This window comes from Dreissena polymorpha, chromosome 6 (genome assembly GCF_020536995.1).
Source record: "Dreissena polymorpha isolate Duluth1 chromosome 6, UMN_Dpol_1.0, whole genome shotgun sequence".
NCBI lineage: Eukaryota > Metazoa > Mollusca > Bivalvia > Myida > Dreissenidae > Dreissena > Dreissena polymorpha.
This window is the reverse complement of record NC_068360.1, coordinates 93,925,662-93,952,181: the sequence shown is the minus strand read 5'-3', so window position 1 is coordinate 93,952,181 and position 26,520 is coordinate 93,925,662. Positions and strand designations below refer to the sequence as shown.

Sequence of the window (26,520 nt, the reverse complement as noted above, 5' to 3'; positions counted from 1 at the left end):
GGGTTTATACACACTGGCTGGACCGAATGTTATCACACCTTTTCGGGGAAGCTGTTTAACGTCACATTTGACCTTAGATGACCTTCATTCATGATAGGTCCGAAATGAATTGTGCATTGGCTAATAATACAAAAATCACCGTAAACATTGGTAGTCTGATTGCCAGACTAAAACATTGGATGCATATCATTTGAACTGAATATATTGTAAATTACATGTTAATTACAATAAATTAAAAACTGTCATGATACAAATCATCCTCTAAACATTACATCGAAACGTTTCTCCTTAGTTTACGAAGCAGTATAGCATTAATCACATGTCTCTACAATTTAAAGAATCTATTGTTTACATGCCCTAGCGGCCACACTAACCACTACAAAAACAGGCTAGATTGCACTTTACTGGTACGCAGTTGTTTACCACTATCGACAAAGCGGGGGTTTGGGTCGGTAGCCCGCGATACTAAGGAAATATATAGGTGTTGGAAATATATCTGTCTTTGATTTATTATAATCCATATTTGCGTTTATAAGTGTAAATATGTTTATTTGTACTTTGTTTTGTTCATTTTTATGTAAAGTTCTGTTTTTCTGCAAAAAAAATCATATCAATATGATGCTTGCAATATTGAGTCTTTTATGTTTACATTCTACTAACATCTGTACACATTATAACACATTATCTTTTATTTTATTCCAATATTATGTTCATAGAATTTCAGTTACGAATATGTTTTCTTTTCCTATTGAAACTAATGTATTACTCGTTCAATTATGAAAACCTATAGTCATTACAATACTTATTGACAATAAAACATACACTTTCACGTCTTCTTGTTCTTCATTTTTATTTGTTAATACATTAAAATATATTATCTTATAATCACTCACTACCTTCATTAAAATACACGGTTGATTCATTCCATCTCCTTTCACTGGTCGCATACATTACATCATCAACGCCGTATATCTTTTAAAAGATATTTCTTGTTTTTCAGATATCTGAAGTTATTGAAATACATTTGCAAACAATCTTAAATAAATCAAAGATTTTCTTTGTGCCGATATCTTAAAGTATAAGAATAGATCCTTGAATACGGCTGAAATATGTGACAAATGTCTCGTTGCATGAAACATAACCCATAAGCAGCATAAAAAATCTGTTTTTATGCATTAGTTGAAATTCTTGTGGAAACATGTTTAAGCAAGTTATTTGAAATAAAAGCAACACTTACCGGTGTGTTTACATCCATTAACGTTTAATTGGGAACCCGACAAAGTCACGTGATCCTTCACCCTGCTATCACAACCGTTGAAGTATAAAAACAAGCCCGGATTTGTTTTACGCCATGAACATTCTTCTGTTTTTATGCATTAGTTGAAATTCTTGTGGAAACATGTTTAAGCAAGTTATTTGAAAAAAGCAACACTTACCGGTGTGTTTACATCCATTAACGTTTAATTGGAAACCCTACAAAGTCACGTGATCCTTCACCCTGCTATCACAACCGTTGAAGTATAAAAACAAGCCCGGATTTGTTATACGCCATGAACATTCTTCAGATTTCCGTATTGAACAGTTCTAAAACAGGATCGCTTTTATGCGTAAAATTGATTCTGCCAGTGATCCGGAAGGAATACAAGCATTACGTGTCAACGCCGCCTCTATACCACCCGGCCTACGTCATAGCTTTTCGAACAGACTTTACCTTATGCTGTATGAACGAAAATGTTTTCATAGTTTTTCCACATTTGCAGGCTAATCAAGTCGGCCATTATATTTATATCTTCCTGTTGACAAAACGACATTAAAACAACAGATCAATATTAACTGCAGTATATTAATATCCTAATAGATTTGTGTTAATGGGTGAATTAACAATAACAACCAGACAGGTCTATATTAGACATGTACTGTAATGATAAGTGTCTAAGAAATAATATGTCTGTTAAGAAATATATAGATCTATATTGAAAGTTGTTTTTAATTTATTTGATATGAATGAATAAAATTTGGAAAGGTTATAAATCTTGAGTTTATATTTTTCGACAATTTTAAAACAACTGAATAGGCAAAATGTTATTTTTAGTTTACTGTTTATCAGAGTCCATTTTAGTTCTAAGTTTGGAAAAATTGAAGAAAAATCACAGCTACCGCTCGGCTCGTGACATAATTTATGGTTGCAGCGAAGTGGAATCTTTGATTTCTACATAGACTCAGCGATTGAATCCAGTCTTCGAAAGCAAAATGTCGGACTCCGAATCAAAATAAGAGAATGAAGTATCCTTCAGAACAGCAGCTAACCAGCATTCTGAAGAACCATATCAAGAAAATAAAACAGCACCAACATCATCCAAGTCCAGTACCCCTAGATTAAACAAAAGTGTTTCCAACGTAGAAATGTCAAATGGCAATACAACATATTGGATGAAAGATGCAGTCATAAATATGGTGTCAATGCAAAATCAGATGTCAAATGCTTTACAGAATGTTGCAACACTTCTAGCAAATTTATGTGATAAAAACAACAAACAAGTACAAATTTCCCCCCAGGAACAGGAAGCAAACAATAACCACTTCCGTTATGACAGAGGTAAGGGTGAACAAATATGTGACTTTGGTTACCAGCATCCAAGGGAGAACAGGACTTATGACAGGCAAACAAGTAGTGTAAACCCTCATAAATGCAGTTCAAGCATGACATTTCCTTCTTTTACTGGCAAAGATGAGTGGAAAGTATGGATAAACAGGTTTGAAATTATTGCTGAAAGACTCCATTGGAATGAAGAAGAAAAACTTGACAATTTATTACCAAAGTTGCAAGGTAGTGCTGGTGAATTTGTGTTCACTCAACTGCATCATGAAGTTTTAACCAACTATAGAGAACTTGTCAGTGAAATTAACAGCAGATTTAGGGTCATAGAAACTCAAAGAACTTTTGCTGTAAAATTTAGCAAACGAGATCAGAAAGTAGGTGAAACAGCTAAGGAGTATGCTGCAGAACTAAAACGTCTATATGACAAAGCCCATACAAGGAGAGACTACAGAACACGACAAGAAGATTTCGTGAGAACATTCCTGGATGGTCTACGAGATGAAGAAGTACGATCAGAAATTGAGTTCATAAAAGAGCCCGAGGACATTGATGAAGCAGTGTACCATGTTGTCAATTACATACAAACCAGACATAGGCACCAATTTCACGATGACAGAAAGAGAAAATTCATGCGTAGAACTGGATCTTCGGGAGCAGAAAATGAAATAGATTATGAAGTGTTTGAAACAGATAATAAACACACTAGCCAACATGCATACAGAGTCCCAAACAAGGGCCAACGAAAGCAGTTAAAATCAGAAAATAAAGAAAACTGTAACACAAAAAATGACATTTCAGGTGTCACAACAAATGGCAAAAAACAAATGTGTTGCAACAAGTGCTTGACAAATTAAATCAGTTAACCCAAGCCCAACAACAAACTACTGAACATGGTTTTAAGCAAAAACCCAAGACAATTAAGTGTTATCCTTGTAACCAAGAAAATTATTTTGCTAGTAATTGTCCATTGAAGAATGCAAGGTATCAGAATGGGCAAGTTGCAAGAAAAGACTTCTATCAAAATCAGCCTTTATACATGAAAGGACCAAGCCGATTGGCCGAAGGGAGGTCCTGGCAAGCATAAATGGCCATGATGACTCAGCAAGTGTAGCCGAAGAAATTGTGCGGCGCAAAAGAACATTTTGTAGTGGCGTCTATATCAAAGGAAATATTGAAAATGTGCCAGTTATTTTAACAACTGATACCGGAGCAACAAGGACAATCATTTCAGACAGAGTTTACAATAAATTGGTCCTAAAAATTAGACCTCAGCTTAACAAATCAGCTTGTTTGACAGGTGCAAGTGGAATTACTTTACAAGAATGCGGGAAAGCGGGAATGGAGCTTGCTCTTCAAGGTTTACAATGGGAAACTTGTCTTATTTATATTGATGATGTGATTGTCTCTGACACCGATTTTAGCCAGCATATGAGCACAGTGTATGAAGTTTTAGAGAGAATAAAAGCTGCTGGATTGAAGTTAAAGCCTGAAAAGTGTGAGATCTTACAGGAAGAAGTCTTGTTCTTGGTCATGTGGAATCGAAAGAAGGAATAGAGCATAACCCAATCAATGTTGCAAAGATAGTTCAGTGGCCGGTACCCACAAATGTCAAAGAAGTCAGACAGTTTGTGGCTATGGAATCATATTACCGTAGATTTGTTAAAGAATTTGCCAAACTAGTAAGACCAATGGTAGAACTCACAAAGAAAGATGTGACATTTAAGTGGCAATGACTGCCAAGGTCTTTTGAAGATCTTAAGAAGATTCTGATCAGTCCAAGTATAATGGGATATCCACTTCAGGTTGGAGAATTCTGCTTGGACGTTGATGCCAGTGATGTTGGCATTGGAGCAGTACTTCATCAAACCCAAGATTGGCGTGAACGTGTGATTGCATACGCAAGCAGAGCTCTAATCAAGAATGAGAAAAACAAAACTATTGCGTAACTGAAAAGGAACATCTGGCAATCCGTTACTTTGTTGAATATTTTCGACAATACTTGTTAGGCCGAAGATTTGTTGTGGGAAGTGACCATCAAGCATTAAAATGGCTTTTCAAGCTTAAGGAACCAAGAGCAAAAATTGCAAGATGGCTTGAAATCTTGTCACATTATGACTTTTCAGTTGAATACAGACCAGGCCACAAGCAAGGTCACTGCGATGCCTTATCAAGATGTAGAAACCCAAGAGACTGCGAATGCAATTTAGAAGACATGAATGAGCCTCTAAAGTGTGGTCCGTGTAAGAAGTAGACAAGCCTGAAAGTTCAGGACTTAAAACGCAGCTTCCAAACTATGTACCATGGGCATGCAATAAATCATTAGAATACCTTCAAAAGTTACAATCTTTTGACCCAGATATAAGCTGTATTTTGGAGGCGAAAAGGGCAAACAAAAGGCCTAGCTGTTATGACGTCTTAGCACTCAGCCCAGCTTCAAGACACTATTGGGTTCTCTGGGATGTTTTATTTGTTCGAGATGGATTATTATTTAAGGTATTCATAAGACAGAACTTAACTGATGAGCACTTGCAATTTATTGTTCCATTTGTTATGAAAACTGATTTTTTTGTTGAACATCACAACTCTGTAAATTCAGGTCATTTGGGTATTAAGAAGACCTTAGAGAAAATTCGGCACCGTTATCTTTGGTATGCAATGAAAACTCATTTTGCATGTTAAGAGATGTGACACATGTGCTGCGAACAAAAAGCAAATGAAGACCCCTCGAGCGCCTATGTGTTCAATTACAACAGGTGCACCATTTCATGTGCTTGCTACAGACTATCTTTGCCCACTGCCACTCACAGAACGTGGTAACAGATATATTCTGGTGCTAACTGATCTTTTCAGCAAATATGTTGAAGCAATAGCTGTACGTGCGCATCTTGCATTGCCAATTTATACATTTCTAGGTGGGGTTGTCCGCTGAACATCCTTAGCGATCAAGGTCGAAATTACGAGAGTAAGGTCTTCAAGGTGTTGTGTAGAATGCTGGGGATAAGAAAGATAAGGACCAGTCCAAGAAACCCACAGTGCAACGACCTAACAGAGCGTTTTAACAAGACCTTGGTGCGTATGATAAAGGCATACCTTTGTGTAGAACAAGACCAATGGAATAAGAATCTAGGATGCCTCGCAGGAGCTTATAGAGCCACACCTAGTGAGTCGACCACATTGACCCCAAACCTTCTTAACATCGGCAGAGAAGTCCGTTTACCATCAGAGTTGGTGTTCGGTAGCTCAACAACATGCGACCACAACACTATTACATCGTATGGAGATTATGTCGACTGGCTGCGGTCAAGATTTCAAAAGGCACATCAGGTCACAAGGGATCACCTTGGGACCGCTGCCAAGCGCAACAAAGCAATCTATGATGCAAAAGTGTCAATAAAGATTTACAACAATGGTGTTGTTGTTTGGTGTCTTAATGAAGCAAGAAAGCCTGGCATAGCACCGAAGTTAGAACGAACATATGATGGCCCTTTCCTTGTCAGCAAGAAAATTTCAGAAGTGAGTTTCAAGTTGGAACTAGACACGCAAGGAAATGAAAAAAATGTTCATCATAATAAACTCAAGCCATACGAAGGAGATCAAGTGCCAAAATGGATTCTGAAAGAAAAACGGAAATTGAAATGTTAACTATGATATTTAATATTGTGTTTTAATGTACTTGTGTGTGCAGTTATAAAATTTGTTTTAGTGATAATTGTGTGTGTAAGCCAAGATTGTATGAACTTCATTGCATAAGATGATACAGAGAAAGAGATCATGTTGTTTATCTAATTGTGTTTTAAAAATGTGTTTTTTTTAAACTGTGTAAAAGTATTTGCACCTCAAAAATCACAAAAGAAACATAAATATGGAAAAATCAGCTCTTGTAATTGTTGTGACAAGTAATGTCAACAAAAGAGAACAGTATTTGTGATGGAATAGTGCTTATGTGATTCTGTTATAGAAGAGATGTATAGTTAACTTGTGGTCTGATTAAGTTGTGAAGTTTTAATGTCAGAGAGTAGTTTAAAAACTTAAGAACGGGTATTCAAGGTATCGAATAGGGAAAGATTGACCTTAAGTATGGTCGGGAATGAATCACCATGTGTGATGGACAATGAGCCGGGAACCGATTGATAGAATGCAATGATTAAGAATAAGAACGGGTTTTGAGTCTGACAAAATAATCATTATCAAGTTAACAGTGTTACAGAAAGCACAGCAGTGAATTTGAGCGTTATTGATATTTTGCATTAGAATTTTCTTTGTCAGTGATATGATTGAAGGTAATTGAGAGTTAAATCATCAGAATTTGAACGAAATAAATAATAATTATTATTTTAAATTTTAATTCCGGCGAAAGGACATAAACCATGAGGAAACATACATAATCCAAAGACATAAGTGCAGAACAGTTATTTGTGAGTGATGTGATGTGACGAAAAATATGTTTCGGAAGTAAAGTAACAACATGCTTGTTATTCATTTTCAGTCGACAATCCAATCATCTTGCCATCATGTCTCAATTCTCATCCAGAAGTCAACGTCGTCGCATCAGTGCCTGAAATGCACTACCATCGGATAGACAAAGTGTACATTGAGGCGAAATACCGCGTGTACAACCATTTCCTGAAGGATCACATGAGTCTGGATCAAGCTCCATACTACTGTCGTCTGTGCCTCTTCAGATGTTTCAAATGCGAAGAACTGGAAAAGCATGTTCACAGTTTCCGTCATGCACTTGTGCTCCGGGAGAAAAACATCCCTAACAGTCCAGAGTTCCTTGTCAGTAATCCATCTCCATATCTCATTTCTGACCGGGATGTTGCTGTCCTTTCTGCTGAAGAAAGCAACCGCCATTGGCTCTCCAACTCCAAGAAGCCTGACATCCTGTCTCAAGCCATACAGTCTATGCTTCCAGACCTGAGTCCTGTCAGCAACTGGCCACTGTCTCCTTTCCTACCGCAATCTTCTCCAGCACAACCGTCCAGACTCACTCCGCTTCAGACATTTCAACCTCAACCTATCACCGACGTCAACCTCTCTGAATACATCGGCCCTCTGCAACAATTGATCAATGCCATCGGAACATATACAAACTCTCCAACGCCAGCACCAAATCAAACTTACCCTGACCAGCCTCCCGCCATCTCAAACCGCACACACAGAAGCACCTCAAGCCATAATCAACCAAGAAGATCTTTTGACCTCTCTGCCAACCATCGAAGAATGTCGTGCTCTTGCCCCTGAAACAACATCTGAATCCAGCTCTTCCTCTGGCTCTTCATCATCTTCACCATCAACCTCATCCAACTCTTCTGTTAAAAGAAACAATGAACTAATGGCTGAGTTGGTTGTCAGAAATCAATAACAACTTTAGAAATATACATACAGAAATCAACAAACAGTATCGCTTCAATTGTGACTTCACAAAGAGCATGGCAGACCTAATTGACATCCTGAGGAGTCAAAACAGACCCACACAACAAGCAGCTGAGTGCCACCCACCAACATTGCATCATCCTGATTCCAGCCACAGCAACACCCATCACCGTCTTGACCATTCTGCAACTAAGGCATCTACCGTCCGTTACAACCAGCAACGTGACCGATCTCATTTGCGCCCCAGAAATTACAACTCAAGGGACAGGCATGAGAAGGAGAATCACCGCGACAAAAGATTTGAGCATCGTCGTATGTATTAGTTGCCTGAAACATTGTCACTTTACTTACAATAAACAACGGTTAACATCTTTAAAGATTTGCATATTCAGGATTGTATCAATTAGTGTTTTAAATTATCTACTCATTATTTTTAGAAGGTTAAATAATTATTTAAGTATAAATGTTGAACGTGAATACATGTTGACTAATTAACTTTGGTAATCGAGTTAAAATTTGGTATTCAAGATTTTCTTGAGAGTAATTTTTTTGTTGGTTGTAAAAATATTGCTGAACAAGTCAGTAAAATTATTTGCATTGTTTATTTATACAAATTGGAAGTCTAGTCATTGCATTATTCATTATTGACTTTCTCTGATCTCAACTAATGTATTATTGTACATAGAATGGAAATATGTGATTATTTTACAGCATTTTGTTGTATTTGATAGTTCATGTGTTAAGTAATGAAACATAACACTGTACAAAGTGTTTGTACCTTGAAATGGATGCCCTAAATCACACTGTACAAAGTGTTGTACCTTGAAATTGATGCCCTAAATCACACTGTACAAAGTGTTAAACAAATAATTTCTTACTAAGTTTTACTGCTATTGTAGCTGTTAGAGAGTTTAAATACAGATGTTGTACTTAATTATTTAAAGGAGGAAATTTACAATTGAAGTAGGTGTAATGTCATGCAATAGATTGTTCATTTAAACATGAGTTTATGTACATGTACATTGTTCATTTTTATCGTTTATGTTTTGCATCTTAATGACTATGTCACCGTTATGTAATGCTTTTATTGGATGCTGTGTGGTAGCTAGAGCTGATAACAGCCGATGCCTACCTTTTGCGTTTCTTTATAATTTGTAATATCCTTTTTAAATGTCTTATTGTATAAGCGTCTGTTAATATGGCAGCCATTTTTGATTAACAGGACGTTGATTTCCTGATGCTGACATAAGTGCATTCTGGGTAGTGTACAGTGACTACAGTATTTTTGAAAGTTTAGTCATACGAAATAATTTGTTAAATACTCATTATCAACCAAAATTATCTTATAACAAGGTAATAGTCGTCTTTATAAATGATTTATTTATTTAATTGATATGTATTTGACTATTGTTTAATTGTAATATCGTCAGAAATATAATTTTAAGACGAATGACATTTACCGTGTCAAGAACGCTCAAATTCTTTTGTGCTCTCTTGCGCGCTTTACTGAGCGTTGTTTGTGCGCTTTTTGTGCACAATTCATATGTACGCTTTTATGTTAGTATTGCGCAACATTATGCGTGCGCTTTTGGAGAGTATAAAAGGCACTAAAAACTCTCATTCGAGGACTCTGCACTTTGTTTTCCTAGGTGTGAGACCTATTTTATTTTTCGTATGCATTTAAAATACAGTTTTAAATAAGACTAGCATCTAGCTATAAAAATTAAGACTGAAGTTGCATTTATCATCTTTTTAGGACATTATAAAACAGAATGTGCAAATACTTAACATGATACATGTATATTTCTGTAAGTTATGATAAATGTCTAAGAAATAGTTTGTCTGTTAAGATATATATATATATATATATATATATATATATATATATATATATATATATATATATATATATTGAAAGTTGTTATTAATGTATTTGTTATTTGAATTAATAAATTCTGGAAACGTTGAGTTTATAATTTGTTGACATTTTAAAACAACTGAATAGGCAGAATGTTATTTTTAGTTTACTGTTTATCAGAGTCCATTTTAGTTCTATATGTTAAACTTGAACAAAAGCTTCAAGTTTGGAAAAGTTGAAGAAAGTAAAAAAAATCACAGCTACCGCTCGGCTCGTGACATTAACTGCAGTATATTAATATCCTAATAGATTTGTGTTAATAGCTGAATTAACAATAACAACCCGACAGGTCTATATTAAATTTTAAATGCTAAATAAAACAACAACATTAATACAAGTCCATATTTACTGTTGAATACACGAAACTATCATTAACTATATATTTAGTTACAAACGCCCATATTCTTATAAATCTATTATCACTGCTGAATAAACAATAACATCCAGCTAGAATTACTGATGAATAAACGACAATTTAATTTAATGTAGTAGGTGGTGACGTCGCGGACCTCGTGGTATGGCCACACTGGTGGAAATGAAAAGGTCATAGACATGAAGGACTGGTATGACTCGAAGAAGATCAAACACAATATTGCGGATTAAAAAGGCTTTTATTTAAATGCCTTAAAGTAGATCAAAGTACCTTTTTTAATGAGTTGCATAATGGGTGGTGAAAACACGCACCAAAGAGGTATAAAAAGGTATATAAAATGCGTTACATCAATGAAACAATGTGACAATTTTGTATAGTTACAAATACAAATATAGAAAGTAGACGAATATAATAGGGTCACCAAACCATATGTCGGGAAAGGGATCGAGGTGGGTGTTTGTTTTGCAGCAATAAATGGAGAGGTAGCTAGCTACTTAAAATCCAAGCAACGATTGCCAACATCGATTTTGATTGAACAAAAGAGCATATGTGATCCTTTACCTGAATATGAAAATAATTCTTATTTTATAATAACAAAATCATGTTTTGGTTAACCACAAGTAATTAAATTTAAGGTTAAAACAAGTGTTATCATAAGAGAAAATTATTGTTTAAGAAGTCGTACAATAAAGACAAATTTATATGTGCATAACATATTATGTATATGTTGTCCTTCACATTTAAGAAAAGGTCATAGACCGGACGGATTTGTATGACATAAGGGAATAACACATCCATTTTGGTTAATTGAAAAAGGGCATATATTATACATGTGTAAATTGCCTTAATTGTATGTAGAAAACGCAACAAGGGCGATAGAAACGGGAACCCCACCGCCCATTATTAAGTGCTGAATAAACGATAACACCCCGTTATAAACGACAATTGTCTTACTTATCTATATTAACTGCTTTATAAATAAATAAAAAAATATCCTGATAGATGCAGATTTACTGCGCAATAAACAATATTATCATAGATATAGGATGCCTACATTTAACGCGGAACACATGATGACATCCTAACCGATAGAGCTTTTCGACTGAATAAACGAGAATAACTTAACATAACGATTTGAACAATTTTAAAACAGGGTCATCAAAAGTTTGCTCTGGAGACAAAGTGTACCATACACCATGAATTGTAACCTTGCCCATGGTCAAAGGAATAGGCTCCTATGTGTGATATCTCCATTCTCAATCATCGTCAATTATGCCAAGTTTTATTTTCCCACTATAGACAGGGGTTTTCTGCAGATACTGTAGTCGGAATATATTTCTTACTTTGAGCTTCAATTGTGACCTTGATTATGCCATTGACCTTGTACCAAGAGTTGGAGAAGGGCTTTATGCCTCATCATGCGTATAACTTATGACAAGTAAGGTGAAAACAAAACTTTGCTGGACATAAGTATTATCCCTACAAGCTAGTAGGGATAAATTTATTAATTTGATGTTTTATCTTTAAGTTTGACATCACCCTTTGACATTAAGACCTGTGTCATGCTCGCTACACCATATCAGATAGTGAGCATCACTTCTGCTTAGTTGATTAAAAACCCATCCCTGTTGGACGATGTAATGATCCAGTAAATTTGCTTGGAAGTATTCACGTATTGGATCTTTCACCTTGACGGAAAAAAACTAGAGGCCTGGTTCTTGAGTGCGACACGCCGGCCCATTATGCTTATAAAGTCTACAAAGTTATCTAAAACACATCTTTCGTGGAAAAGTTAGAATCTGGACAAAGTGTTTAAAGCTGATTTTATACCTTCATATTTGACCTTGAACTGTGCGTTTTTTTTTAACTTGGATCTAGATGCATGGTTCTTTCATACAAAACTCCGCCTTAATACACTCTTTACGTTAGCCTAGTTATTTGAATACTGATACATGCTGTATAAAGGCATGCTCCGGACAAATAGATAATGACTGTTGTCCTTAATGTGACCTTTGACATTGAGCGATTACCTTTGACGGACTGTGTTCTTATGAACGACATCAGGTCTCATTAGCTGATTACATTGACCAAGTAATTTCAAAATCTATTCATTTACCACCATTTTTTCCTCTGAACAAAGTGTGAAAGGATAATTTCCTTAAATTGACCTTCATCCTTAAAAGGTGACATTGACGTCTCATATATCAAATCCCGTCTGCAAAGTTATATTAGAACCTATCCGTTCTGGAACAAGTCATAGTTCCCGCGAATATTCCAGCCGCCCGCTAACATGGTCAATTAATATAAGGTCATTTTTCAAAAGGGCATACATACACAAACTCAACAAAAATGCAATGCATGAGTTTTTCCACTTTTTTATTTTTCAAAAATACATTTTCATAACAAAGCAACAAATATTCAATAACAAAAACAATTCAACAAATAGACCAGTAAGTAGCGTGTTGAGACCGCAGCCTATTTAACATGATTGAAGACAGCTAGTGCATTACGTATTTTAACCATTACACCGTTTTATATCACAATTGTGCACCATGAGTAGTTCATCTACATGATGAATAAAACACCGTTGACTATTATTATGTCAGATCATATGCATACCAAATCCGCTTTTCATCCACCAATATCAAAATCGGTATAGTACTTCTGTTATGACAAATATAACAAAAGCCATAAAGTCGGTGAATGGATAACATGCTGGCAAGCTTGATTGCGCAAAATGATTACCCAATCATTTGGCAATAATTTAAGGTAGAATATTTTGATGGCCTTGATAAACTGAAGGCCAAATTAATAAAAGGCTTACTTGGAAGAAATTATATTGGCCAAACAGTTCCCATATCACATTCAATATTTTCCATAGGAAAAAGACACCATCATTAAGTCTATCTTAAAAAGTACTGCATATTCTTTTGTTCATTGTGTGGGGAAATATTACAATGGCAAAACTTTATTGATCATCTTATACAGAATATATGTTATACAATGTAACAGCTTTGATAATGGTGCAACCTAAATATTGATAATCTTATACAGAATATTTGTTATACAATGTAACAGCTTTGAATATGGTGCAACCTGTTGTTATACAATGTAACAGCTTTGATTATGGTGCAACCTGTTGTTATACAATGTAACAGCTTTGATTATGGTGCAACCTGTTGTTATACAATGTAACAGCTTTGATTATGGTGCAACCTGTTGTTATACAATGTAACAGCTTTGATTATGGTGCAACCTGTTGTTATACAATGTAACAGCTTTGATAATGTGATCATCTTATACAGAATATTTGTTAAACAATGTAACAGCTTTGAAAATGGTGCAACCTGAATATTTGAAAGATAACCCATGTATTTATGTTTCTATATTCTACGCATGAGGAGAATAACATCATAAAATACAAGGTCATTTATTGTTCGTGATCTATTTTAGATTTAGGATACTCATTTCACAGCCTTTACAGCAGTAAAAATAGCAGAGAAGTAGATGTTATCTGAAAAACCGGTGTATATTTTAATGGGTTTTTATTTTAAGCTTCAGTACATAGGTAACTTTTCTCCAATTACATCTTATATTTCATGTAATCAAAAAAAAAAAAATTCTTTTGAGGGTCAAAAGTGAATAAGGCAATAATGAACGCTAGTTACATGAAGCTGAAAAAATATATGCAACATTTTATACCACAAATTATTCATAATAAAATTTGCAAAGATGTTCAAGTGTTTTTTTTTCTCTCCAAGAAAACCACAATTTGACAAGGGATTATCCCTTCAAGAATTGCATAACAAAACAATTGTTAATATACCAATTGAATCAAATTCAAAAGTGCATTAGTACAAATCTCTTTGAATTAACATGAAGCTGGCTGACATAAATCCTCAAAGATATTCAGCATAAACAACAAAACGAAATAAATCCATAAATACAGGAAAATTAAATCTAGTTTATTTCCACTTCCTAGCAAAATCATGATTTTAATATATGTTTATTTTAATTTTAATGCTTAAAAAAGTAATAGACATGGTTATCTGCACATGAAAAATTGTCACATTTGCGAGCTATGTAACTTTAACGTAACATTTATAAGTTTAAGATGGCAGTTGATTCTAGTGTTTGTCTTTTTCTTGTCAAAACTCGAAATTTGCGCTTAAAGCAATTGTATTGCACTATTAATGACCCACTATGGTCGACCTCTATGTGTACTTTTTTTAGCTAACAAACTAATCAGTGTGCTACAGGCATTGACATAACAAGCTTTCTTAGACTAAAGAATGATTTACAATCTACAAATAAATAGCTAGCAAAAAAATAAATGAAGTGATGATACAATTTGACTGCATAATAAAATACATATACGTAAAAGAACAGCAAAAATACCACCTACTTTCTACAATATATACTGTAAAAGAATATATATTATAAATAATGTAAAAATGTGCTATTAATTTATAATACTGAATCCCCGATCACCGTTTTACACTCAAAAGCAAACTAATACAATTTGATATGTAATATAATATATAATCAAAACAAACAAAAATTGTATATACATACTAAGTTTTTATTTTATTTTGACATATTGAAGCTTAACTCCCTAATCAAAACAAGAAATGACTAAATTTCACATTCGAATCAATTTTTTGTATAACTTTACTTTACTGAAATATGTGCGCATATCTTTCTCTGGATTAACATCCAAAGCACTTTAAGCAAATTATTTTACAAAACAACAGTTCATTATTATAAGATTTTCATGTAAGGCATCAATCATCCAAAACAGGACCATTATATACACATGGCACTAAAAGCTTCTACAAAGCTAACCACAGGTACAACAAAAGCCACGTTCTGGACAAACTAAGGTTAACCCTTTGCATGCTGGGATATTTGTCGTCTGCAAAACTGGTGTCTGCTGAATTTCTAAAATAATCATTTTCTTCACTTTTTTTTCAAAGATCACTATCAGAATAGCAAACAGTTTGATCAGACGCCACGTTTGCAAAGGCCTTTAAGATTCGGTTCCAGCGCTAAAAGGGTTAATGCATCAGCATTAAGTGTTGCAGAAGATGAGCCTGTGCAGTTTGTCTGAACTGGATTTTCAGTTAACTAAAATTTAAGGGGAAAATGTCATCCATGACTACCCTGTGCACGACACTTTACGCACATAAATTAAGCCCAGTTTTCCCAAACCATGGCTAAAAATATGAATATACGTGTACATGAAAAATTATTTTTCATACATATGAGTCTCATTCTGAGAAAACTGGGCATAATGCATGTGCGTAAAGTGTCGTAAGGCTAATCAGGGACGACACTTTCCGCTTTTATGACATTTTTCGTTAAAATGAAGTCTCTCTTTTAGCAAAAATCCAATTGAGGCAGAAAGTGTCGTCCCTGATTAGCCTAGGCAGACTGCACAGGCTAATCTGGGACGACACTTTACGCGCATGCATTATGCCCAGTTTTTTCAGAACATGACTAATATAATCACAAAGCTGTTTCATTTACTTCTATTTCTCAATTTAATATAAGTAATCCAAATTTTGCAGATAAAATTTAACACAAAAACAAATTAAAAATTAAAATTAACAGTGAAAATTGATTTTTGCATAGGTTAAAAATGACACCAACACACAACCATCGCATAATAAGCACTATTATAATATTTATTAATCGGAACAAGGGTCCCTTATCACAACACATATTTATTGAATTAAAGGGTTGATGGATTGAATTGATGAAATAAAACCAATAGTAAAATACAAACAAAACAACTCATGTCAAAAAAAGAAATACCTGTAACATAAGGTTTGATATATTTCCAACTTGTTAAAAACAGCTAAACTGGCAGTATAATGACATCAATTTGTTTATTCTAGTAATATCATTTCATGTTTTATATCAGCCATTTTTATTTGTTATTTTTTTAAATAATGTCAGAAAAATGGCAAAACATAATTGGACAAATATAATATCCACTTAATATTGATAAACGAGTGCTTAAATCCAAACAACACCACAACCCTCAACAAAACATCAGATGCACATTTATATGGTTTTGCATTAAACATGATAAATTACAATAATCTCCATATATCTTTGAAAGAAATACTTAGCGAATATGACAGTTTCATGTTGCAGTTCAACTCTCATAAAACCGGTTTAGTCAAACATGATCATAAACAAACTCCTTTGTGATATAGTTTGAAAACATTAACCTTGCACTTGTGAATTAATTTGTTTGTGCGTGAGTTTACCACTTAGAGGCGTATTTTGACCAATTTAGTCCCTTAGAAAGTTAAATTTAATTTAAAAGACCTTTCTTACAAGATTCAAGTTTTAAAGGCTTCCTTTTTTACCCTAAGATACTGATGAGCAGCAAACAGCATAAAACCTGAACAGACTGCAAGTTACTCCCACGCTGTTCTGGTTTTATGCTCTTTGTACGTACATGTAGCCATTTTTACTTTGCTTCTAAGTGGGAAAGGGCTAACAAAGCCATTACAATAATACTTATTGAGGTACATTTTAATCCATTTTAATAGTATACCCATGTCACGAGAGAGGCATTAAGAAGATTAAAAAACCTATAACTCTAGAGCAAAAGCACTCCATAAAATTGTTCTATGTGCATGCAAATTGAACTTTTCTTTCTTCAAAAAAGCTGAATTGTAAAGGGAAGTAACCTAACAATAAAAGATAACATGCAGTCTCTAAAGAGTTGTCTATCTCTGAATGAGATTGAATATAGATGACTAGTAATTGCCTTGCTGTTTTACAACAGCGATGTGAATCATTAAATTATTGCATTCAATCACAAATATTTTCTGGGTTCTTAATTGTTAAATCAAATTCCTTCCACATTATCACAACCATGGTTATTCCATCAGCACTAAGAGATTGAACAATATAAATTACAAGTTGAACAAGATAAATTACAAACTAAACAAAAAAAAATTACAAACTGAACAAGACATATTTTATATGGCTGTGACATGAAGAGAGGAACACTTCAATTTGGAGGCTAAAATCAATTGCTTCAATTTAACAAAATTGCATAGCACTGTACTTTTAGCACAGGCCTTTTTCATCTACAATATTTCACCATTTTGATGGCCTGTGATTTTATTTTTACCCACTTATGCCTCGCGTCTAGAAAAAAGGCCTTGGTAAACAGCGTAGACCCAGATGAGAAGCCTCATGATGCGGCCTCTCATCTGGGTCTGCGCTGTTTGCTTAAAGGAATTTCTGTAAAAAATATTCTAAATATAGAAATAAATATACTAGACATCCCTAATTTTGGAAATAAATTGATCCAATTTAAAAGGATGGGAGAGTCCACTAGGTATAAATGGGTTAATTTACAAATCCTCAAAACACAGTCCGAATGTCAATAGGAGAGCTGAACTGATAACGATTTTTTCCTATTTTCAGTAGCAAACAAACACAGACCTAAGAACAAAGTAAATCACAAGGACCTTCTTTATTCCTCATAAAAAGAGTACCAAATTAAGCAAAAGCCCCCAGCTCAAAGCCATTTTAAAAACAGCCATAAAATACCTGACCTTCAATGGTCACCATACGTTTTTAGGAGATCATTCTAGAACTGAGCGACTTACATTTATAATTTTCTAGTGTCATAATATGCTTCCCAAAGATAAAATCAGACCTAAGCAACTAAAAATTCTAACTTTCAATGAACTTTCCAGAGTTGAGGGACTAAAATTCCGGTGCTTCAGAGTCCTCTTCGAATTTCTTCTCGATGTCGTCATACGTGACCCGCGAGAGTTGCTTCTCCGCGAGCTTCTGACCCAGGTGTCTCAGCTGCATGAGGTAGTCCGAGTGGAACATGCCGTCCGTGTAGTCCATGAACCGCCGGTAGTCGTCCTGCAGCTCCTGTGGGAGCGAAAAGACGCAGCAGATGAATTTTTATTAGGTTAATCCTCTACACCTTAGATACATAATTTAACTCATTTGTAGTCCCCAAAAATGTTACATTTAATTTAAGACCTTTGTACTAGATTCAAATTTTTATAAAGGGCTTCGTTTCCAACCCTTAGATTCTGATTAGCAGCAAACAGCATAAATTCTGAACAGACTGCGAGTTACTGGCAGGCTGTACTGGTTTTATGCTGTTGGCACATACCCATTTTCACTTTGATTCTGAGTTGGAAAGGGTTTAGTAGGAGCTTAATGATTTAGACATGAGCTGGTTTATTGACTTGATCATGAAAAGTGTATTAGATATGATCATTAATCTTGTAATTCTAGTTGAGTTAAAGGTTTGCCATTTGTCTGTTTGTCCATATGAATGACTCGAAAAATACATAAAATACGAGACTTACCCTGAAGTCCTGTTCTACATTCTTGCGGTGCTCAATCTCTCGCAGCCACTTCCTCTCCAGAATGTCGTACCTTGAAGATAATTATTTTTTATGTTAATTTATTTTCAATAAATGCTTACACTGTTAGTAACTGATGGTGTATGGTATGAAATTACTGAGGGTGTATATGCCATACACCATCAGTTACTAACTGTGTAACGATTATATCTCAACCGACCACACGATCGCTCTAAAATTAAATGTTAAATACAGTATTTTCATTTGACTTTAACAGCGACCAACTGGCCATTTTGACCTAAGCCAAAGTGTCAGTGACTGTTATACATAAAAAATCAAAATGGCCGACCAAAGCGCTGTGGAAGGCAAAAAAAGCCATTTTAGTGTAAAAAATCCACGCTGCATGCATTATTTTAATCAGATTTTCAAGAACCAAATAACCAAAGCATGGTTGCATCATTAATTGATGAACTTATAAGCTCATGCGTAAATGAATGTGAATCTAAAGAAGTTAAAAACATTCAGGTTCAGTGTCCGGGAGAACAGCTGAGTGAGAGTAGTAATATAAGAATAAATTTTATAAATAGGGTTTAAAATAAGAATTGTAATTAAAATAGGGAGTAAAATAAGAATTTGAACAAAATGTTATCTTGAGCTCTGGGTGTATCTAAATAAGATCTGTACAACAGATACAACAGTTGTACACTGAATACTCAATTTAGCGGCATTCTCGGAAAATTCGGCTTAATGCATGTGCCTAGCCTGTTGTCCCATATAAGCCTGTGCAGTCCACTTCCCACCTAAATTGGATTTTAGCAAGAAGAGACTTTCTTTACATGAAAAATACCATTAAAGTGGAAAGTGTCGTATTGAGAATATTGTTCAATATTTTTCTGGTGGAGTTAAGCCACTCGTTCACCTCTCATTGCAGTGTTCAATGTCTTTCAGGTGGAGTTAAGCCACTCTCTTACCTCTCATTGCAGCGCTCCATGTCTTTCTGGTGGAGTTAAGCCACACTCTTACCTCTCATTGCAGCGTTCAATGTCTTTCTCTTGGAGTTTAGCCACACTCTTGCCTCTCATTGCAGCGTTTGATGTCTTTCTGGTGGAGTTTAGCCACACTCTTACCTCTCATTGCAGGGTTCGATGTCTTTTTGGTGGAGTATAGCCACACTCTTACCTCTCATTGCAGCGTTCAATGTCTTTTTGGTGGAGTTTAGCCACACTCTTACCTCTCATTTCAGTGTTTGATGTCTTTTGGGTGGAGTTTAGCCACACTCTTACCTCTCATTGCAGCGTTCGATGTCTTTCTGGTGGAGTTTAGCCACACTCTCACCTCTCATTGCAGCATTCGATGTCTTTCTGGTGGAGTTTAGCCCCTCTCTTACCTCTCATTGCAGCGTTCGATGTCTTTCTGGTGGAGTTTAGCCACTCTCTCTGCCTCCTGTTTGGCTATTTCCTCCATCTCACGGCGGGTTTTCTCGATCGTGTTACGTTCACGAATAAGATATTTTTCCTGGAAAAGAAAAAAATATATGAGCACCCTGAAAACTCAGTCATAAGTCTACCTTCTCATACATAAGGGGTAAAAAAATGAAAAATTGTTTTTTTTCCTGTATGTTCACTTTATAAGACAGGTCAATATTACACTACAAACACATCATAGTTATTAAAAAGGGAAAAGATATCTTAAATAAATTAATTATAGAGCTAACCTTTAAAAATACAGTTTATAAACTTTACAGCCATTTACAAAATTATTTCAATTCTTCCAAAACACTTTACAGTTCAAAAATATTAAAATGTACAACCTTAGCCACTCGTAATGCCTCTGCAATTGCCTTCTCTTTTTCTACAGCGGCCTCGTGGCGAAGTTTTCGCGCCAGTTCCTCACATGCTACTGCAACTGCTTCCTCCTTTCGTCTAGAAAATTAATTTTCAATGGCTCAGTCACTTAAATCACTAAACTTTTGAGTGGCTCAGTACTTAACTTTTAAAGACTCCGTCCCTTAAATCACTTAACTTTTAAAGACTCAGTAACAATTAATGTTTGTTTGTTTTTTGTGCTGGATTTTTTGCCGTTGTTAACATTATTTCAGTCATAAATCAGCAGCCAGTTAACCAACGGACACTTGTCCTGGAGTAGCTGATGTACTATATGATATGAATGTGAATCTAATATATCTGATATGAATATTAGAAGCAAATACACCAGTCTCAGCGTCTGCAGCTCTGCAGCCCTGACATACATTTTTGTGTTGAAACTTTGTTGCTTTCTGAAATATATATAACTTTGCAATGAACTTGACCTTGTACAAGTTAGCAAACCTTTCGGCAGCCTGCCACGCCTGGTTCAGAGCCTCTTCTTTCTCCCGTTCAAACTTTCGAGTCAGTTCCCGCTCACGTTCTTCCTCTGCCCTGTTGCGTTGGTCCTCAACACGTCTTTGGATGTTCTCGTAGTACTGAAATAATGGATAGACGTACGTCTCGTTTAGGCTCAATTCCAATGTATAAACGTATGTCTCGTTTAGGCTCAGTTCCTTTCAATTTGAGGTTTATCACTTTGATCTAGTCTGCGCCACTTGACATGCATGGAGATCTGTCATGAATTGAGCCTTATTCTGGAAAAACGGGGCTTAATTTATGCGTGTAAAGCATCATCCCAGATTAGCATGTGCAGTCTGCACAAGCTTATCAGGGACAACACGTTGAGTCTGAACTGGACATTTGTTTTAAAAAGAATGCCTTTAAATTTAAAGAACATAAAAGCGGAAAGTGTCGTCCCTGATTAGACCTTGCTGACCACAAAGGTTTATCTGGGACAACAATTTATGCATATATGATAAGCCCAGTTTTCCCAGAATGTTGGTCAATTTATTTCTAAAGGAAATCTATTCAAAATACGCAGTTCAGCCAAGCAAGCCCAAATTCTAATATTAGTAATTTAAAGTAACGACAATTTTACAATCCTTCCTACATAAAACTTAGCATCTGAAATCGCCCAGTGTTTTTTTCACCATTTTGGGAATAGGGCCCGGTCCCTTTGGATTGGGAAATATGTTGTCCTTTTTTACTAAAATTGGGAAATTTATGTTGTTGATTTTATTCTTACAAATACTTTAAAATTAACAATAAAAGTGATTTCAATAATATATTTACTTAGGTTCAACTTATAGATTTGGATTTGGAGATGAATGGCATGTTTAGACATATAAAAAAAACACTCTTTCTTGGAAACCTTCAATTGGGAATTTTTAGATCCCATTTGGGAAAAATATATACTTTTTTCGATTTTGAATGGGACCACCTACCAGACCCAAATTTGAAAAGTTTATCAGAGCAGGACTACCTGGCTAGTGCTCATTTAGTTCACAGAGGAAATGAGACTTGCTTTGGGAATATGGGGTTTAATGCATTTCACCTTTGTAAAGTGTCGTCCCATATTAGCCTGTGCAGTTCACACAAGCTAATCAGGGACGGCAATTTCTACTTTAATAAAAAAAATTGTTAAAAGGAAGTCTCATATAAGCAAAAAATGGGTGAAATAAAAAGTGTAGGAGTTTAAATACTTCTACATATTTAGTATTCTGAATATTTGTACAAATTTTATACAAATGTTGTTAGTATAAATTTAAGCATAATAGTTCTACTTAAAAAACACTTAACAATTTGTGCATTATAAAGAACATTTTGTGTTACATTCATGGTAACATTTGTATCCAATTGAGGCAAAATATATTATATGGAGAGGTAAAAACAAGTGACAAAGTTGCAAAATGCTTTAATTAACCCTTTAAGCGCTGGAACCGGATTTTAAAGGCCTTTGCAAACAGTTTGGATCCAGATGAGACGCCACAGAACGTGGCGTCTCATAAGGATCCAAACTGTTTGCTATTCTGATAGTATTCTTTGAAAAAATCGAAGAAAATGCTAATTTTAGAAATTCAGCAGACGACATTTTAGCAGAAGACAAATTACCCAGCATGCAAAGGGTTAAAAAGCAGGATTCTGCTTCAATCAAAATCCCTGATTTACAGTTTAATACTAGTGCTGCAACAATACGCCAAAAACCGTATTGCAATACATTGTCAGTCTAAAAACCCGTATTGCAATATATCGCAATATATTGCTAACTTGTACCAAAATTATAATTTGCCAATTAACCGATAATCCCATATATTCCAGTTTTTAAGCAAATTCTGGTATATATTTACTATAAATGTGCTCAAGAATAACAAGAAACACAAACATTCGCAAATTTTATTAAGTATCAAATACATTTTGGCATTCGTTACTATTTAAAGATGTGATGAAATAATGTCCAACCGGGGCGTTTTTTTCCACTGAAGACGCGTGATTCACCTGACGTGATGTTCCCGTTTTTATACAACAGAAAATACACCCATACTAACCATGTCACGTTCTACATGTCTGTATAATTTTTGGGCACTTTTTATTGAGACAAACGATGAAGCACTTTTTATTTGACGCTAGAATTTTTTATTGTCGCATTAGCATTAAAATTTGGAAGCGTAATTCCGAAATTCGGAATACAAACTTAATAATGCTCAATTCAGAATCGAACAAAACATTTAAAGCTGTGCGCAATTAATTCAACGATAATCAGTACAAAAGCATCGAACAAATGCTCCGATGTAACAACGCTACTCCGTATAATACACTTTCAGAATGCTATTTTTACGGAATTTTTTTTTACACTGCTTTGTTTTGTTTACCTTGTTATAATTATTTCGAATGGCTTTTCTGGACGAAATGTGAATGAATTTTTGTAAAATGTTCCTATCGGTATGATGAAAATCGTATCGCAATACAATATGCGGATTGCGTATTGCGATATATACCGATAAACCGATATATTGTTGCAGCACTATTTAATACTACATTTTACCTCTTTCTGGTTCCTCAGGGCTTTGTTTTTCTCGTGGTCTTTGTCTTCCTTCAAGCGTTTCAGTGCTGCTTTCAGTTCTCTGGTGGCTCGTTCTTCTGCCTCGTCAACAGCATTCTGCAGTTCTCGTTCGTGTTCCTCTTGGAAATCACCAGCTTTCGTTGAAACCATATGCGCACCTAGTTCTGTAAAAATTATCTCTTGTCAATGTTGTCATTTAGTATACAAATGTTTGAGCCTCAATCTTGGAAAACAGTGTTTAATGTATGTACTGTACATACGGACTTCCTTTGGACTTCACAAGCTAATCAGGGCTGGCAAGTCACGCTCATGCATTTAATGTTATCCAAGAGCCAGGCTAAATTATTTCAAATCGATAGTATACTATTTTTTATTATTACTCGAGACCAATACAATGGTCAAAGAAAACCTGAATAAAATTAAACTCTGAGCTGATTTTCACTATTAACCATTAACAACAGAGATTTTTCCTGCTTAGAACCAGTAATTTATAACATTTCCCTGCATGGGGAGTTAAAACTAGGACCTGATAGCTGGTTGATCATGAATACATGTATTGTATGTACAGATCAAATGAAACTGACACATTTTAATAGTTAAAGCTTGATAACTTTAAAGTTAATTATTTTTTCATGTTTTTTAATATGTTCAATTGTTCATAGACAATATAGTTTAATAACCATTTCTTCTCTCATTACTGTTTATTCCAGTCTTAAACTTGACAGATTTAGACATTGTCAGTTCACTAAGTATAATTTCACGTCTTGTATAATACAACACACAATTTATACCAATCAAATTAATAAAATATTATCATATATGTTCACTTCATAAATTAAAGTAGACAGTTCTTGTATGAATAAATTTAAATATTGCATTAATTAAATATCCACATTCAACACGTTGATTCTTAAATCAAATAGGCATATGTTAATTAATTGGCAGAATAAACTCAATCAGAGTGGCACTTGAACCCAATGTAAACAAATAAATATTCATCAGGATTAATATTTAACATCCCCAAAATTAGTGAATGTCAACCCATTTATATTATGTTTACACTTTCGTTATAAGAACGGAGATAGATTTTTACACTGCATAAAGGTGAGCAAACAGCCCCCTTTGATAAGTCAGAGAATAATCAGGAAATAGCTTTGGTCAGCTGATAACATTTTGCAGAGTGCGCGAATAGATCGAACTAACCCACGATGTTTGAATGAGCGACACGCTGAGTCGATAGCGTTGTTTTGTTTAACATTCTTTCCAGAGTCTCATAGGGGTTACGACTTTTTTTAGACAATGCGCTGTACGACATTTTAAAGAGAGTTATACGACCGGTTTTATGTGGGTGAATTGACCCGGTGAATTGTAATCGAAGCCGGAAGTTTACATGTTGCTTGGACGATTAGTGTAAAATGCGGATTAAAAAGAGTGGCAGCTACATTCAACTATATTTTTCAGAATTTAAAGCAATCGTAACCATTTGAACACAACCGTGTTGCAGATGATTCTTTCCAATTAGGTTAAAGTAAACAAATGCTGTCACATGTTTAAATGAAACATATATGAAAGAAATTCTTGTGTGTAACTTGTTTAGTTATGAATGTGAGTGCAATTTCCTTTTTTATACACACAATTTGACCTGTATAAAAATTATGTTTGAAGTAGCATTTATAAGCAATTAATATTTAAATAAATCATCAACTTTCGGTAGAATACAACGCCATTGATTTTATGAAAGCCATGTTCGGAGCTAGCCTACTGTATGTCCGATTACCGGGTATGTCCAAATGATATGAGTATGGTATGGTATGTATGTAATTGTATGTCCTTCTATGTTACCCCCTTTCCCATTCAGATGTACATTTCGACGGTTTGCAGCAATCTTACAGAGTTGACGATCGTGCCCCAACATACTTGAATGTAATGAACCGCAGTATAAGAGAGTGGGTTTGCAGTCCTTTAGAAAGTCGACTTAAATTATAGACCTTTCTTGAAAGATTCAAGTTTAAAGGTATCCAGCCCTAAGATACTGATGAGCGGAAAAACAACATTAAACTGCAGCGGAATGCACATATGCTTATCTCGGACAACACTTTACGCAAAAGCATGAAGCCCCGTTTTCCAAAAGCGAGGCTCCTATGTTTTAACTAGGAATCCTCCCCCAATAAGTCATTAAAAGGTACTGTCCTTTTATAATCATCTCCAAACTGGGATTGTGTCATTCTCCACTGAAAGAAACGTGATTTTAGAGAGCGAAGCAATTTAAATAGAAATTTGATTGGAAATTAAAGACCCGAAGTAATGTAAAAGCACATTCAAAATCCGATAAACGTGTAGGTAGTACCATTTTATTAAGACTAAAACGTAGAAACTACAACGTAGTCCATCACGTGTCTATCGTAACAGTGGCCCACTTGATTCTTCGCAAATCATTTTCTTAGTTGTTTTAGTGTGTGTGCATTTCAAGGTTTATGAGTTCCTTCCGCTCCTGAGGCTGTGGACCCGGAGTACGCCCCAGCTCTCCTACCTAATTAACTTAATGGACTTGCGAAAGTTGAGACGAATTTCGAATTATAGCTCCAGTTTACTGATTTTGGGTTGTTATTCAATTTTTGGTGTAGTATTGTGTTGTGAATGGAAGGAAAGCCGGGGTACCCGGAGGATACCCCCTCTGTCCGGTCTGGTGACCCTTAAACCAAACTCGTATGCTTGTGGGTACGGGCATTGAACCCTTTGTGGCATAGGTGAGAAGCTCGTGTACAACCACTGCGCTGACCGGATGGCCTGTAAACACAACTATGTGTTTGTGTAAGTCATATTTTTACAGACCCTGCTGCATCTCTACGACTGCCAGTATGTGCGGTACGGTTACCACTTAGGGTATCACGTTTAAACGTTTAAACGATGGCGTTTCGTGTTTTGCTCAAAAACGTTTACAAAAACAGTAAACGTTTAAACGACA

At 35.1% G+C, this 26,520-nt stretch overlaps 1 protein-coding gene across 11 annotated transcripts; it reads right to left on the bottom strand.

Moving 5' to 3' along the window:
• Positions 1-12,625: 12,625 nt before the first annotated feature.
• Positions 12,626-24,927, bottom strand: LOC127834789 (uncharacterized). 11 transcript variants are annotated; one of them, XR_008028183.1, is made up of 8 exons: positions 24,759-24,927; positions 23,538-23,719; positions 20,957-21,090; positions 20,440-20,551; positions 20,017-20,144; positions 18,633-18,702; positions 13,403-18,183; positions 12,626-13,296 (listed from the first exon to the last, which is right to left on the bottom strand). XR_008028183.1 is itself a non-coding variant. In XM_052360825.1 (7 exons), exons 1-7 carry the CDS (start codon positions 24,868-24,870, stop codon positions 18,007-18,009), a joined length of 915 nt encoding a protein of 304 aa, XP_052216785.1. In that variant the 5' UTR covers positions 24,871-24,927; the 3' UTR covers positions 12,626-18,006. The 11 variants fall into 11 exon arrangements, 1 of the variants encoding a protein (XP_052216785.1); XR_008028188.1 differs by having other exon boundaries at positions 13,443-18,183; XR_008028190.1 differs by having other exon boundaries at positions 13,483-18,183.
• Between the last annotated feature and the right edge of the window lie 1,593 nt (positions 24,928-26,520).